Source organism: Herpailurus yagouaroundi, unplaced genomic scaffold (assembly GCF_014898765.1).
Source record: "Herpailurus yagouaroundi ecotype Mexico unplaced genomic scaffold, PumYag 100, whole genome shotgun sequence".
NCBI lineage: Eukaryota > Metazoa > Chordata > Mammalia > Carnivora > Felidae > Herpailurus > Herpailurus yagouaroundi.
In genome coordinates this window covers 82,698,122-82,713,046 of record NW_024412391.1, presented here as the reverse complement: position 1 = coordinate 82,713,046, position 14,925 = coordinate 82,698,122, and the positions used below count along the sequence as shown (strand labels likewise).

The 14,925-nt window shown below is 36.9% G+C and overlaps 1 protein-coding gene across 1 annotated transcript in view; it reads left to right on the top strand.

The window, feature by feature from the left end:
• Positions 1-14,925, top strand: part of NAMPT (nicotinamide phosphoribosyltransferase) — a 39,985-nt gene that overhangs the window by 2,927 nt on the left and 22,133 nt on the right. Inside the window, exons 2-3 of the mRNA XM_040472915.1 lie at positions 13,238-13,394; positions 14,754-14,857. Of these exons, the coding sequence (XP_040328849.1) occupies positions 13,238-13,394; positions 14,754-14,857 (261 nt within the window). The remainder of the gene's footprint in view (positions 1-13,237; positions 13,395-14,753; positions 14,858-14,925) is intronic.

The window sequence follows — 14,925 nt, the reverse complement described above, 5'->3', positions numbered from 1 at the left end:
CCCCCTTGGTAACCATGTTTGTACTCCATAATTAAGAGTCTGTTTTTTGGTTTGTCTGTCTTTCTTTTCCTCTTTGCTCATTTGTTTTGTTTCTTAAATTCCACGTATGTGTGAAATCATGATATTTGTCTTTGACTAGTTCACTTAGCATTATACTCTCTAGTTCCATCCATGTCTTCACAAATGGCAATATTTCATTCTTTTTCATGGCTGAATAATCCATTGTGTGTGTGTGTATACACATATATACACATATATGTATATATATATATATATATATATGTACACACGCACACACACCACCTCTTCTTTATTCCTCAATAGAGGAACAGTTGGGCTGCTTCCATATCTTGGCTATTGTAAATAATGCTGCTGTAAATATAGGGGTGTATGTATCCCTTTGAATTAGTGTTTTTGTGTTTTGGGGGTAAGTACCCAGTAGTAAAATTACTGGATCGTAGGGTAGTTGTATTTTTAACTTTTTGAGGAATCTCCATACTGTTTTCCAGATTGGCTGCACCAGTTTGCATTTCCACCAACAATGCAAAAGTGTTCCTTTATCTCCACATCTTCGCCAACACCTGTTGTTTCTTGTGTTGTTGATTTTAGCCATGTTGACAGGTGAGAGGTGATATCTCATTGTAGTTTTGATTTGCATTTCCTTGATGGGGAATTGATGTTGAGGATCTTTTGATTTATCTTTTGGCCATCTGTATGTCTTTGTTGGAGAACTATCTGTTCATGTCTTTAGTCCATTTTTTAATTGGATTATTTGTTTTGTGGGTGTTGAGTTGTAGTTGTTCTATATATATTTTGGATTCAAACCCTTTATTAGATACGTCATTTTGAAATATATTCTCCCACTCAGTAGGTTGTCTCTTTTAGTTTTGTTGATGGTTTCCTTTGCTGTGCAGAAACTTTTTATTTAGACATAGTCTCAATAGTTTATTTCTGCTTTTGTTTCCCTTGCCTCAGGAGACATATCTAGAAAGAAGTTGCTATAGCCAAAGAAGTTACTGCCCGTGTTCTAGGATTTTTGTGATTTCAGGTCTGACATTTAGGTCTTTAATCCATTTTTAATTTATTTTGTGTATGGTGTAAGAAAGCAGTCCAGTTTCATTCTTTTGCTTGTAGCTGGCCAGTTTTCCCAACGCTCTTTGTTGAAGAGACTGTCTTTTCCCCATTGGATATTCTTTCCTGTTTTGTTGAAGATTTAATTGATATGTAGTGGGTTTATTTCTGGGCTTTCTAATCAGTTCCATTGATCTGTGTATCTATTTTTGTGCCATACTGTTTTGATTACTACAGTTTTGTAATATATCTTAAAGTCCAGAGTTATGATGCCTCCAGCTTTGCTTTGCTTTTTCAAGATTGCTTTGGCTATTCGGGGTTTTTTGTGGTTCCATACAGATTTTAGAATTGTTCTGTGAAAAATGCTGTTGGCATTTTGATAGAGATTCCATTAAATGTGTAAGTTGCTTTGGTTGTATAGACATTTTAACAATATTTGTTCTTCCAGTTTATGAGCATGAAATGTCTTTCCATTTCTTTGTGTTGTCTTCAATTTCTTTCATGAGTGTTTTACAGTTTTCATAGTACAGGTCTTTCACCTCTTTGGTTAGATTTATTCCTAGGTGTCTTACTATTTTTGGTGCAAATGTAAATGGGATTGTCCTCTTAATTTCTCTTGCTGCTGCTGCAGTATTGTTGTATAAAAATGCAAGGTTTCTGTACATTGATTTTGTATCCTGCAACTCTGCTGAATTCATTTATCAGTTCTAATAGTTTTTTGGTGGAATCTTTTGTGTTTTCTATATATGGTGTGACCATGTCTTCTGAAAACAGTGAAAGTCTTACTACTTCCTTGCCAGTTTGGAAGCCTTTTCTTCTGATTGCTGTGGCGGGAACTTCCAGTACTGTATTGAAAACAAGAGGTGAGAGTGGACATCCTTGTCTTTTCCATGACCTTAGGTGAAAGGCTCTCCATTTTTCCCCATGCAGGATGATGTTAGCTATGGGTTTTTCACATATGTCATTTACTGCATTGAGGTGTATTCCCTCTAAACCTACTTTACTGAGGGTTTTTATCATGAATGGACGTTGTACTTTGTCAGATGCTTTTTCTACATCTATGGAAATGATCATGTGGTTCTTATGCTTTCTCTTATTTGTGTGCTATATCACATTAATTGATTTGCGAATAATCAGCCACTCTTGCAGCCCAAGAATAAATCCCACATGATCATAGTGAATAATTTTTTAATGTATTGTTGGATTTGGTTTGCTAGTAATTTGTTGAGAATTTTTCATCTGTGTTCATCAGAGATATTGGCCTGGAGTTAGTGGTGTCTTTATCTGGTTTGATATCAGAGTAATGCTGGCCTCATAGAATGAATTTGGATGTTTTCCTTCCTTTTCCATTTTTTGGAATAGTTTGAGAAGAATAGGTATTAATTCTTTTTTAAATGTTTGGTAGAGGGACACCTGAGTTGCTCAGTTGGTTAAACGTCTGACTTCGGCTCAGGTCATGATCTCACGGTTCGTGAGTTCGAGCCCCACATTGGGTTCTATGCTGACAGCTCAGAGCCTGGAGCCTGGAGCCTTCCTCAGTTCTGTGTCTCCCTCTCTTCTGCCCCTCCCCTGCTTGCCCTCTGTCTCTTTCTGTCTTTCTCAAAATTAATAAACATCAAAAATTTTTTTTAAATGTTTGGTAGAATTTGCCTGGGAAGCTGTCTGGTCCTGGCCTGTTGTTTGTTTGGAGTTTTTTGATTAGCGAGTCAATTTCTTTGCTAGCAATAAGTCTGTTCCAGTTTTATGTTTCAGTTTTGGTAGCTTATACATTTTTAGGACTTTATCCATTTCTTCTAGTCTGTCCAATTTATTGGTATATCGTTTTTCATAATATTCTCATAATTGTATTTCTGTGGTGTTGGTTGTTATTTCTTCTCTCTCATTTGTGATTTTATTTATTTGAGTCCTTTCTCTTTTTTTCTTGATGAGTCTGGCTAGAGGTTTATCAATTTTGTTGAGTTTTTCAAAGAATTAGCTCCTGATTTCATTGCTCTATTCTATTGCTTTTTTTTAGTTTCTATATCATTTATTTCTGCTGTAATATTTATTATATCCTTCCTTATGCTGGTTTGGGGTTTTGTTTGTTCTTTTTCTAGCCTCTTTAGGTGTAAGGTTAGGTTGTTCATTTGAGACTTTTATTGCTTTTTGAGATTGTCCTGTATTGCTTTAAACTTCCCTCTTAGAATCGTTTTTGGTTGCATTCCAAAGGTTTTGAACGGTTGTGTTTTCATTTGTTTCTGTGTACTTTGCAATCTATTCTTTTATTTCCTGATTTACGCATTCATTGTTTTTTAACCTCCCTTGCCATCTCTCCAGATTTTTTCTTGTGGTTGACTTCTGGTTTCCTAGCATTGTGGTCAGAAAAGACGCATAGTGTGTCTTTGATCTTGAATTTGTTGAGGCTTGTTTTCTGGGCTAACATGTGACCTATTCTGGAGAATGTTCTGCGTGCAATTGAAAGGAATGTGTATTCTGTTTTAGGATGGAATGTTATGAATATATCTGCTAAATCCATCTGTTCATTCAAAGTCATTGTTTCTTTATTGATTTCCTCTTTAGGTCATCTGTCCGTTGATGTAAGTAGGGTGTGTTAAAGTCCCTTATTATTATTGTATTCTTATCAATTAATTCCTTTATGTTTGTTATTAACTGTTTTATGTATTTGGTGTTTCTATGTTGGAGGCATAAATATTTACAATCGTTATATCTTCTTGTTGGATTGTCCCCTTTTTTATTATATAGCATCCTTTGTCTCTTGTTACAGTTTTTGTTTTACATTTATTTTTGAGAGACAGAGAGAAAGCACAAGCGGGGGAGGGGCAGAGAGCGATGGAGATGCAGAATCCAAAGCAGGCTCCAGGCTCTGAACAAGCTGCCAGAACAGAGCCCAATGTGGGGCTCGAACCCACGAACCACAAGACCAGAACCTGAGCCGAGTTGGACACTCAACCAACTGAGCCACCCAGGAGCCCCACAGTTTTTGTTTTAAAGTTTACTTTGTCCGATAAAAAGTATTGCTGTTCCAGCTTTCATTTGACATTATTTGCATGGTAGATGTTTCTTCATCCCCTCACTTTAAATCTGCCAGTGTTTTTAGATCTAAAAGGAGTCTCTTGCAGGCAGTATGTAGAAGGATCTTGTTTTTTATCTATTCTGTCACCCTATATCTTTTGACTGGAGTGTTTAATCCGTTTACATTAAAAGTAATTATTATAAGATATGTATTCATTGCCATTATTTTTTTTGTGGTTGTTTCTGATGATGTCTCTGATTCATTCTTGTCTGTCTCTCATGGTTTTCTGGTTTTCTTTAATATATTTGGATTTCTTTCTCTTTGTTGCATGTTTATTAGTGGTTTTATATATGTGCTTACCATTAGGTTTGTATGTAACCTCTTTGGCATATAGCAGTCTATATTAAGTTGATGGGCGTTGAAGTTTGAACCCATTCTTTACTCCTCTCCTCCCCACATTTTAAATATATGTTCTCATATTTTGCATCCTTTTATTTTTTAAGTTCCTTGACTGATTTTAATATTTCTTTCAGGGCTTGTTTGGTAGTCGTGAACTCCTTTAGCCTTTGTCTGGGAAACACATGATCTCTCTTTCTATTCTGAATGACAGCCTTGCTAGATAGAGTGTTCTTGGCTGCAGATTTTTCCCTTATAGCACTTTGGAACTAACATGCCACTACCTTCTGACTTGGGAAGTTTCTCCTGAAAGATCCACTGATAGCTGTATGGGGTTTCCCTTGTATGTTACTGTCTTCTTTTGTTTTGCTTCTTTAAACATTGTTTCTTTATTTTGCCACTTTAATTACTATATGTTTTGGTGTGGGTCTGCTTTTGTTGATTTTTTTTGGAGGGTCCTCTGTGTCTCCTGGATCTGGATATCTGTTTCCTTCTCCAGGTTAGGTAAGTTTTCAGCTATTATTTCTTCAAATACATTTTTCATCCCCGTTTCCTCTCTCTTCTGGGATTCCTATAATACGAATGTTACTATGTTTGATGGAGTCATTGAGTTCTCTAAGTCTATTCTCGTTTTGCGTAATTCTTTTTTCTCAGCTTGATTACTTTCCATTGCTCTGTCTTCTAGATTATTAGTTGGTTTATGTTCTTCCAGGCTGTTGCTCATTCCATCAAGTATGTTTCTCATTTCATTTACTTAGCCCTTTATCCCTTCTAGGTTATTCGTTATTTCTGTGTTAATGGTCTCACTGATGTCTTCCACTCTTTTCTCAAGTCCAGTGAATGTTTTTATGATCATTACTTTAAATTCTCTGACATGTTACATATATCTGTTTCACTTAGATCTCTGCCCATGGCCTTTTCCTGTTTTTCATTTGGAACAAGTTCCAAAATGTCTTATCATTTTGTCTTAGTCTCTTTGCCTGCTTCTCTGTGTTAGGAAACTTAGCTTCGTCTCCTGTTCTTGAGGGTAATGGCCTTATAAAGAAGAGGTCCGATAGTACTCTATTGTGTAGTGTCCCCTGTTCCCCAGGGCCTGGCACTTCTGGGAATGCCTCCAATGTGTGCTGCATGTGCTCACCTGTTGTGTCCTTTAGGCCAATCATCTATAGAGGTTCTCTTTGTCTGCCATGGGCAGTAGTTGGTCCCTAGCCTGAATGTGGTGCATTTTAACTAGGTGTGCTGTGTTCTGTTTGTGAAGTGAGACATGTCACTATCACCAGTAGAGCTGAGGCCCTGCAGATCTCCCACCTCAGGAAGTGCCATGTGCTCAGGGTTTGGCCCTCTTCTGGGCCAGGGGGCCCAAAGTGCTAGGACTGAGGCAAATGTGAATGGGAGGGGCAATTCCACCCAAGTGCACGGTGGCAGTGGGTCGTGGGGGCTTTGTGTAAGCAAGTTAGGTAGGGAGTGTGGGTGTTGCACTGGTTCCCACAGGTGGCCCTGTGCTTATGCTGAAGGGCAGGGGGTGTGAAATGGCTTCTGCCAGGGCCTTTCTTCCCAGAGGAGTCTATCTATGAATGCTGCCTCTCTGGGACATGCTCCAAGATGAGCAGATAACCTCCCCACTGTGTGCCCTGGCTGTTTTGCAGATCACTGTTTTCACACTGTATGTTCATGGACTGTTTGCCTGCCTTTTCTATAGGAGCAGGGCAGTGCCCTCAGCTGTATCCCGGCCAAGCCTGCTGACTTTTAAAACTCCAGGCTTTAAGCCCTGCTGATTGCAAGAACTCACAAAATTTGGCTCCTCTCACTTTCCAAGCCAAGTGCTATGGGGATTCTTATTCCTCCGTGCTCCCTTGTGTGTTTGTCTGTCTGTAGCCCTTCTCCCTTCCACCATAGCGGCCACGATCCGTTTCTCCCAAACCACGTCTCCATACTTATGCCTTCTTTTTTGTGGCCTCTTCTCTACCTTTAGTTGTGGGATTTGTTCTCCCGCCTTCAGGTAAATTTCTAGGGTATTTAGTATGATTTGATAATTATCTAATTGTTTTGGGACAAGGAAAGCCTAGGGTCCTCTTATTCTGTTGTCTTCCAAACTGGTCTAATATGAAATCTTTTAGTAAGATTTTTAATATCCCCCCAAAAATATCCCTTAAGAGGATTTAGTCAGGTTGATATGTTTTATACCAATGGTTTACAACAGCACAATAAAATACATTGTGTATTCCATACTAATATTTTTAAATTTTATTTGCCTTACATATTTAGTGGTCTTTATAGGTTATATCCCATTTTTACCTTTTTATCTTCTTAGATGAAAAAGAGACAAATCAGAATCTTGATGTTAGAAGCAATGAAATTTTTATTTGGCAATTAAATGAAACTATTAGATATCCTTATCAGTACTTACAAAGTACTGGCTAGTTACAGTAGTGAACCTAGTGGTTTTAGACATGTTGATGGATAAGAGAATAACATTGATTTCTTTTTTTTTTTTAATTTTTTTTTTAACATTTATTTATTTTTGAAACAGAGAGAGACAGAGCATGAATGGGGGAGGGGCAGAGAGAGAGGGAGACACAGAATCCGAAGCAGGCTCCAGGCTCTGAGCCATCAGCCCAGAGCCCGACGCGGGGCTTGAACTCACAGACTGTGAGATTGTGACCTGAGCTGAAGTCGGACGCTTAACCGACTGAGCCACCCAGGCGCCCCAACATTCAGTTTCTAAACATTAGTTTAGAAACATTCAGTTTCTAAAACTGAAGAAAGAATAGTTGGTCGTCTAAGGACCATAAAAAGGTATTTTGCAAGTAGTAGGATAGTGCTTAAGCACATGACAACACAGGTGCTTTGTTTGTCCTTGTATCCTCTCCAGAGGGTTCATTTCTATAATCGCATACTATATCATACATAATAAGGAACTGAGGAAACAGGTAAATGTGGTTGTTTTTCCATTTTCATCCTGGGTTCCTGTTTAATCATTTCAAAATGGCATAAAGCACAGTTATCTACTGGGTTGTATTTACATTGTGCTAGGCCAGGTAAGGAAGGGTGCATTGAGGGGTGTTAGTCACTGTGGTGCTTAAAAGGCATTTGGAAATTTTCATGAAGGAGACAGGTCAGGTTTCTGTTTGGGGGTGGAGGGTTCCCCACCTATCTCTGGGGTAGCCAATGATTAGTTTACAAATAACTGGCTTATTAAAAGATGCATTTCTGTTCCTTGTTCCTTTTCCTACTGTGTGGATAATGTTTGTAACAATCTACAGCAGAGAATAGTTTCATTATTTCTGAACATTTATCCTTTTAGATAAAAATGGAAGATGTTGTCAATTAAGTTGAAAAAAATATATATAGTGTATAACAGTAATCTCTAAGCAATTTACACATCACCCATTGTTATGAAATGTGTATTAAAGCATATCACCCATTGTTATGAATTGTGCTGTCCAGCGTGGGTTGCTTCTCAAAAGGTCATTTGTAAACTGGTTATCTAGAACTCAGCCCATTTTCATCAATTCATTTAATAAATATTGGAGATCTCCTAGGTATCTAAAAGACAAAAGATGTCTCTTAAAATTCAGAATGGGTGAAAATTGTTTTTAGAGAAGTTACAGAAGATTATATAATTTATGATGATGAGGCACCCAGGGAGGCTTTTGTAAAACAGATTTTGCTGTCTCATTAATGGCGAATAACAAACCTTAAAGGTTTGGGCTTTTTGGAAAAAGAGTTGGGGATAGATGAGAATCCTCTCACTGGCAATTTTGTCCTGGCTGGGACTTTAGCAACCCAGTGTCTTTCTCTGACCTGTCCCCATTTTTCATAGTTGCTTCTCTTTCATTGCTTCTGATCTGGCAGCTAAGTTATGTCACAGCGGCTCTCCTGGCAGCCTGATCTTTGTAAGGAGTGGAGGACTGTTGCAGTTTCTATGTCAAATTACCTGTGCATTCTTTTTTTTTTTTTTTTTTATTAAAAAAATTTTTTTTTCAACGTTTATTTATTTTTGGGACAGAGAGAGACAGAGCATGAACGGGTGAGGGGCAGAGAGAGAGGGAGACACAGAATCGGAAACAGGCTCCAGGCTCTGAGCCATCAGCCCAGAGCCCGACGCGGGGCTCAAACTCATGGACCGCGAGATCGTGACCTGGCTGAAGTCGGACGCTTAACCGACTGCGCCACCCAGGCGCCCCAACCTGTGCATTCTTACAATGCAGTTTTCCAGTAAGGTTTATACTATAAGTTATAGGAAAAGCCCAGGCAATAGAAATAAAATCTTGTATGTAAGTCATGAATATAGTTCAGAGGAAGATTAACTTAGATCAGTAAAGTTTTGTAAGATTTTGCAAAACAAAGATACCAGAAGCTGGTGTCCTCTTTGTCAGTTGATTAAATCTTTTTCAAGGGTGCAGCCAAAATACAAATTATCAAACGCTTTGTGCCAAAAAAGGGGTAGTGTGATTATAACTGATTTGACAATTTCCTCTCTCCCCCAAAATGTAATCCAAATATTTTTAAGCCATATTTTTGAAGTTATTATCGCTTTCAAAAGCCAAATAGCAAAGAATTATTTTCTGTGGCAACAGAAGTATTTCCAGGACTTGAGAAATTTTTAAAAATGTTGAAAAGAAGATTTATTGATTGATTGATTGATTGATTTTTGCTATTTTAAGCACAGTAGCATTGAAGAGACATAAAGTTTTAGCCATTCATTGTAAGGCTGAGTGGATCCTCTTCTGAGTGCCCTTATAAATTTTGGAGATAGTAAAACTTATTCTGTGGCATTATACATGTTACCCCATGTGCTCTTATGTACACATGGTATTGTTAAAATGTTGGCTTATGATAATTACTTAGCTGTTAAAATTATAACTGGTAAAGTAGGTTAGTAGTGATTGCCTTTGGACATGTGATCCCATTATGAGAGGAAAGCTCTTGAAAAGACACCAAATCGACTTTATGGAAAATCTGGAGAAGCTCAGGAAAAAGTTAAGAGTCTGCTCTCACAGAAAGATTCTGTGCAACTTAAATATTTCTCATATTTCTCTTTAAATGTCATACTTGGGACAAGGATATTTACCCTAGCGATTATAATTTTTAGAAGCTTTTCATGAAGTAAATCACTCACATGACTGTGAAATTAGGTTCTGTTAAAAGAACTACATTTTCTTGTGTGCCTGTGTTCTTTACCACACATGTATTTATGTACTGGTAGTGCTCTATTAGCTGTAGGAAAATCATGCTAGTTTAGGAAACATTTTTAGGAGTAAGGTTTGCTGGGGATATTATGAGAAATTAGCTATTCTCATCTTATAAAAAATGTTAAGTTTACTATAGAACCATTTTTCCTATTGATGGAAGCTAAAGTAGTGCTAAGAAAACCAACGTGATTTTAGAGCTTCTTTTGTGTAGTTTAATTTTGAATACTGTGAGACTTTGTTAGCATTACATGACATATTTAAAACACCTCTAATCCATTCCTTCCACAGCCTTTCCCATCTCTGTAAACGGCACCCTTATTCACCCAGTTGCTCAAGCCAAAAATGTAGGAAACAGTGCTAATCCCTCCCCCTTATTACCCCCACATCTAGTGTTTTAGCCTAATTCTCCTTTACCTCCAGATGAGCCACTGCTCTCACCTAAGCTAGTCTTTGGTGTAGTAATCTTTTACCTGATGGTCCTGCTTCCTCTTTGGTCACCTTGTAATCCATTATCCACCTCACTGTCCAGCTGATCCTTATAAAATATGAATCAGATCATATTCATTCCAGCTTAAAACATCCAGTGGCTTTCTATTGCACTTGATGTAAAATTCAAGCTCCTCGTTGTTGTCTGTAAGCCTTACGTGATTGTGTCTCTGCATCTCTCTGACCTTACCATGTATGTGCTTCCTCCTTCTCTGCACCTCTAAGAACCAGCCATGCTGGCCTTCATCGTGTCCTGTCCCTTACGTCAGTGTGTCTTCCATCTCCTTGTTGTGTAGGTCACATGTCACCATCTTGGAGAAGCCTTCCTGGCCCCCTATTTACAGCAGTCTCTCAGGCCCCCTTTGGCCTATCATTTTCTTTTAAGTTTCCAAACCTCCATCTGTATCTGAAATTATGGTGTTTATATATTGGTTTTCTCTGACCTTTCAGCCCTCATTAGCCCTTTGAGAATAGAAACTGTCTCAGTCCATTTTATTTCCCCATCCTCAGAATCTGAAACAGTGCCTGATACATAGTGGACACAGGATGTATATTTGTGAATGAACTATTTATAAAATAACAATTAATTAATTTGATTTTCTGCCTGTATCATCTCATTTTCTGAAGGTTCCCAGGTTCAGAGAGACCAGCTTAGCAGAAAGTAAAATGAAGAGGATAGTAAACCTACCAGAACTAGAGTCATTGTAAATCATCTTTTGGCTGTATTTGTAGAATAGTATTTACTAAGAAGCTCGGTTTAAAAATTTCCCCGATTTAAACAATGGTATAAGCCAATACAAATATATCTAACTATACTGTTTTTTTCTATAAATGTATTGGGTGTTCATTGGTAGGTGGTTAATGGTAAATTAGATTTCATGGTTAATTACCTGAGAATTAGCTGCTTTAGCAGTTCAGTTCTTAAACCTAGAGAACTGCAGAACAGTTCTCTAAAGCTGTCCAAAGAAGATTTTTTTTTAACGTTTGTTTGAGAGAGAGAAAGAGCAAGTGTGCACAAGCAGGGGAGGGACAGAGAGAGGGAAAGAGAATCCCAAACAGGCTCCATGCTGTTAGCATGGAGTCCAATGCAGGGCTCGATCTCACTAACCCGTGAGATCATGACCTGAGCCAAAATCAAGAATCGGACACTTAAATGACTGAACCATGCAGGTGCCCCTGTGCTAAGGTTTTAAGTACCATAATTAAAAAACATGGCAGAAGTAAAGCTTTAAAATTATAAACATGTTCAGTTATTGGCCAGAACTGGGACTCTGTTTGTCTGATCAAAAAATTTTAGTATACTTTTAGACCAAAGAGGAGAGTTAAATGCTTTAGGGACATTTCCATTCAGCTTTTAACTGTTTGGTCTACTCAGAAGATTCATTTACCTTCTCATACTTTTAAATTTGATGTAGAAAAAGTAAATTTATAAAGATGTACCTTTGAGTATCTGAACTGTAAAAGGTCAGGCTAACTACTGAGAGTCACAACTATGAATCTGGCTTTTATAAACTTGCATGATGTGATCCAGACCTTCCTTCAATTTTTACTTCATCATAGTTGACTTTTCTTCTACCTCACTGCTTATTCCCACTAAAGGAGTTAAGAGTTCTTTAGATTGTAAACTGGGCATTTTCATTTTTATGTACTTCTTGGGTATGTTTTTAGATAGTGTTCTCTTTTTCTAATCAGTTGAATAGGGTATCATTCATACGTATATAAATGTTGTTTTTGCATTTTAGTGAATCGGCTTGAAGATTTAACTGCTTTGGGTTTGGCTTTAGCTATTTCACTAAGCTGCTACTTCAGCCTCCAGTGGTATCAGTCTCCAGGTTCTAACCTTGAAAAAAAACCCTGGTGTAGTACCTCTAGGTTTAAAATTGACCACCCAGTTGCCTTCAAGCAGCGTACAGGTGCTGTTTTCATAGAGTGACAAGTTGCTTCTGTTGGAGCAGAAACATTAAACATTTGTTATCTTTTTTTCTTTTGCTTTCTATATAGACTATATTCATCTTAGAATTTTTGTGCTAAGCTACAAAGGTTAAAGCCAAGTTTCATTGGGATTAAGATTGTGCAACCAAACAAGGAAAGCATTGGTTTCCCTAAACTGAGGATCAGAGCTAACCAGGAACCATGGTTCATGTCACAGTGGTCATTCATGAAACTTGTGCTGCAAAGATTATTCCACCATGACCTACCTTACCACCCTGTACCTTAAGTTTTAGGACATGACCATTCCTAATGTTACAACAGAGCAAATACACATTATTCTCCCAGTTATGTTCTATCGGTAAAATGTTTTAACCACATTAAAATATTAAAAAAAAAAATCCAACTATAATGAACTCACTTTTTTCTTAAAACAAAGATTAACTTTCAACAATGACTCTTACCCATATTTTTGGAAAAATTTATAATACTTATTTTTACGCTCCTAAGGATTTGCTGTTGCATTGGATAGACTTATTTCCCAATTTGGTGGTAATTGGAGAACAAGTAGTACTATGAAACAAGATATGTTTTCTCCTGCTGTTGCTTTCATCCAGGTTCCATGTGTTATTGTGAAGATCGGAGTCATTCTCCCTACCTGGCTGTACAGATGAAGAAGTCGAGTCATGGGAAGCATTGCCTATTGACTTCTCAAACATACCACATTTAGATAGTAACAGTACCACACTCTTCCAGTACGTTCTTTTATATCCCGGTTATGCCCCTGCCAGGCAGCTACGTCTCTCTTCCCCTGGAGGAAGACCATTCCCCAAGATCAAATGAGATAACTTTCTTCAAACTTTATTTTCAAGTGCCTGTCCAGCTTAGAAGCCTCGTACTTCCTTAAGTTCATTTGATTTGTTTATAAAAGTTAATACTCTCCTGTGGTTTTCAAAGTAAGATAGTGAACATTAAAAGTATCCTAATAAGTATGATACTTATTTTTTATTCTTTACAGCCAGGAAAAGAAGCTGATGAATAGCAAATAAGTTTAGTTTCTTTGGTTTTAAATAATTTCAAGCCCTTTCAGTCATGATTTCTATTCTATTCGAATGTTTTCTAACTCAAGTATTGCTTTCGCCTTTAGGTTACTCACTATAAACAGTACCCACCCAATACCAGCAAAGTTTATTCCTACTTTGAATGCCGTGAAAAGAAGACAGAAAACTCAAAAATAAAGAAGGTGAAATACGAGGAAACAGTATTTTATGGGTTGCAGTACATTCTTAATAAGTACTTAAAAGGTATTATTTTTCCTAGTACATTTCAAACACTGCTTTTATGTAGCTCTTTATAATTTTTCTCCTATATTGTTATATTCTTAATTTAAAGGAACTCATTGAACAGTTTAATTTTGATATTTACTAAATTATTTTGACTATTTTAAGGTTTTTTTTGAATTGTAAAAAATGTGTTAATTTGAACACGTAAATCTTATAATTTGGTATATGATTGGTTCTAAATATGAGAAAGGTTTTCTGAAACTAATAAACTTGGGAATAAGTTTAGAAACGTCAGTAATTTTCTGAGGCTAATCTGGTATGTTAATAGATTTTAAGTCCTTAATTCACAGTAGAGGATTCATTATTGACCTGGGAACTCATTTTGAATCATGGTAGCAATTAGAATATTTTTATCATAGTCATTTTTATCTTAAAGGCCTATTTTTCAGAACTACCTGATGCTGCGGCCTTAGTCTCAAATGTATTTTAAAATGGAAAACCCCCAAAATAATTTCTGTGCAGTTTTATTTGAAAGTCCATTTCTAGTTTGTTTTATAATGGTATTTCAAGGACGGTGGGGCGGGGGGGGGAACAGTTCCCAAAAGTTTTATACATTTTTGGAAAATTTCATCTCTGACCTTTTGAAACAAAAATAATCTCAGAATTGAATACAGATTAAGTTGAATTTTACACAGATAAAAACTGAAAATTTTCCATGATCTTGACAAATTTTTAAGACTGATGTCACACTTCAGTTTTCCAGCTTAAAAACTTGATACAACATGACATTATTAATTATACGTAAAATATACTGACTATCTATTACAGGCCAGCATTATGCTAAGTGCTTCCTCTGTCTTAACTCAGTCCTCACAATCATCCTGTGAGTGGGTACTCTACTATTACCCTAATTTTACAGATAAAGATAACTAAAAGTGTACTTGAGGAGCAAAAACTTAAACTTAGTAATTGTGAAAATTATTGGATTATCATCCCTGAAGACATCCTTTATGAATAAAGCAAAAAGATTCACCTGGAAAATTATCTGTATCAAATTTCAAGAGTATTTAAATTAATAGTGAGAGAAAAAACACGTCTTAGAAGTTAACTTATTCCTGGGATTAAGAAAAAAAAAATACTCTGTGTAATAGTTGCTTCTGCACACCTGTTTTTCAAACTGGAAATTAACATAGGGTGAGTGATCAGAAGTGCAGATTCCATTTCTGGCTCTGCTGTTGACTCTGGGTGATCATTTAATCTCTCAGTTCTTGTTTTTTTATCCACAGAATGGTGAAATAGGTAGAGACATGAATCCTACCACAACTCAGCAATTCATAGAATGCCTTTAGAAATGTAAACAGGAAACGTTTGTCCTTTTAGGTAAAGTTGTGACCAAAGAGAAGATCCAGGAAGCCAAAGAGGTGTACAGAGAGCATTTCCAGGATGATGTCTTTAATGAAAAGGGATGGAACTACATTCTTGAGGTAAAAAATGTTTTTAATGTTTTGCTCTACTTTGGTTTTTCTTTCAGTTCAAAATTTCTTACAAAGGA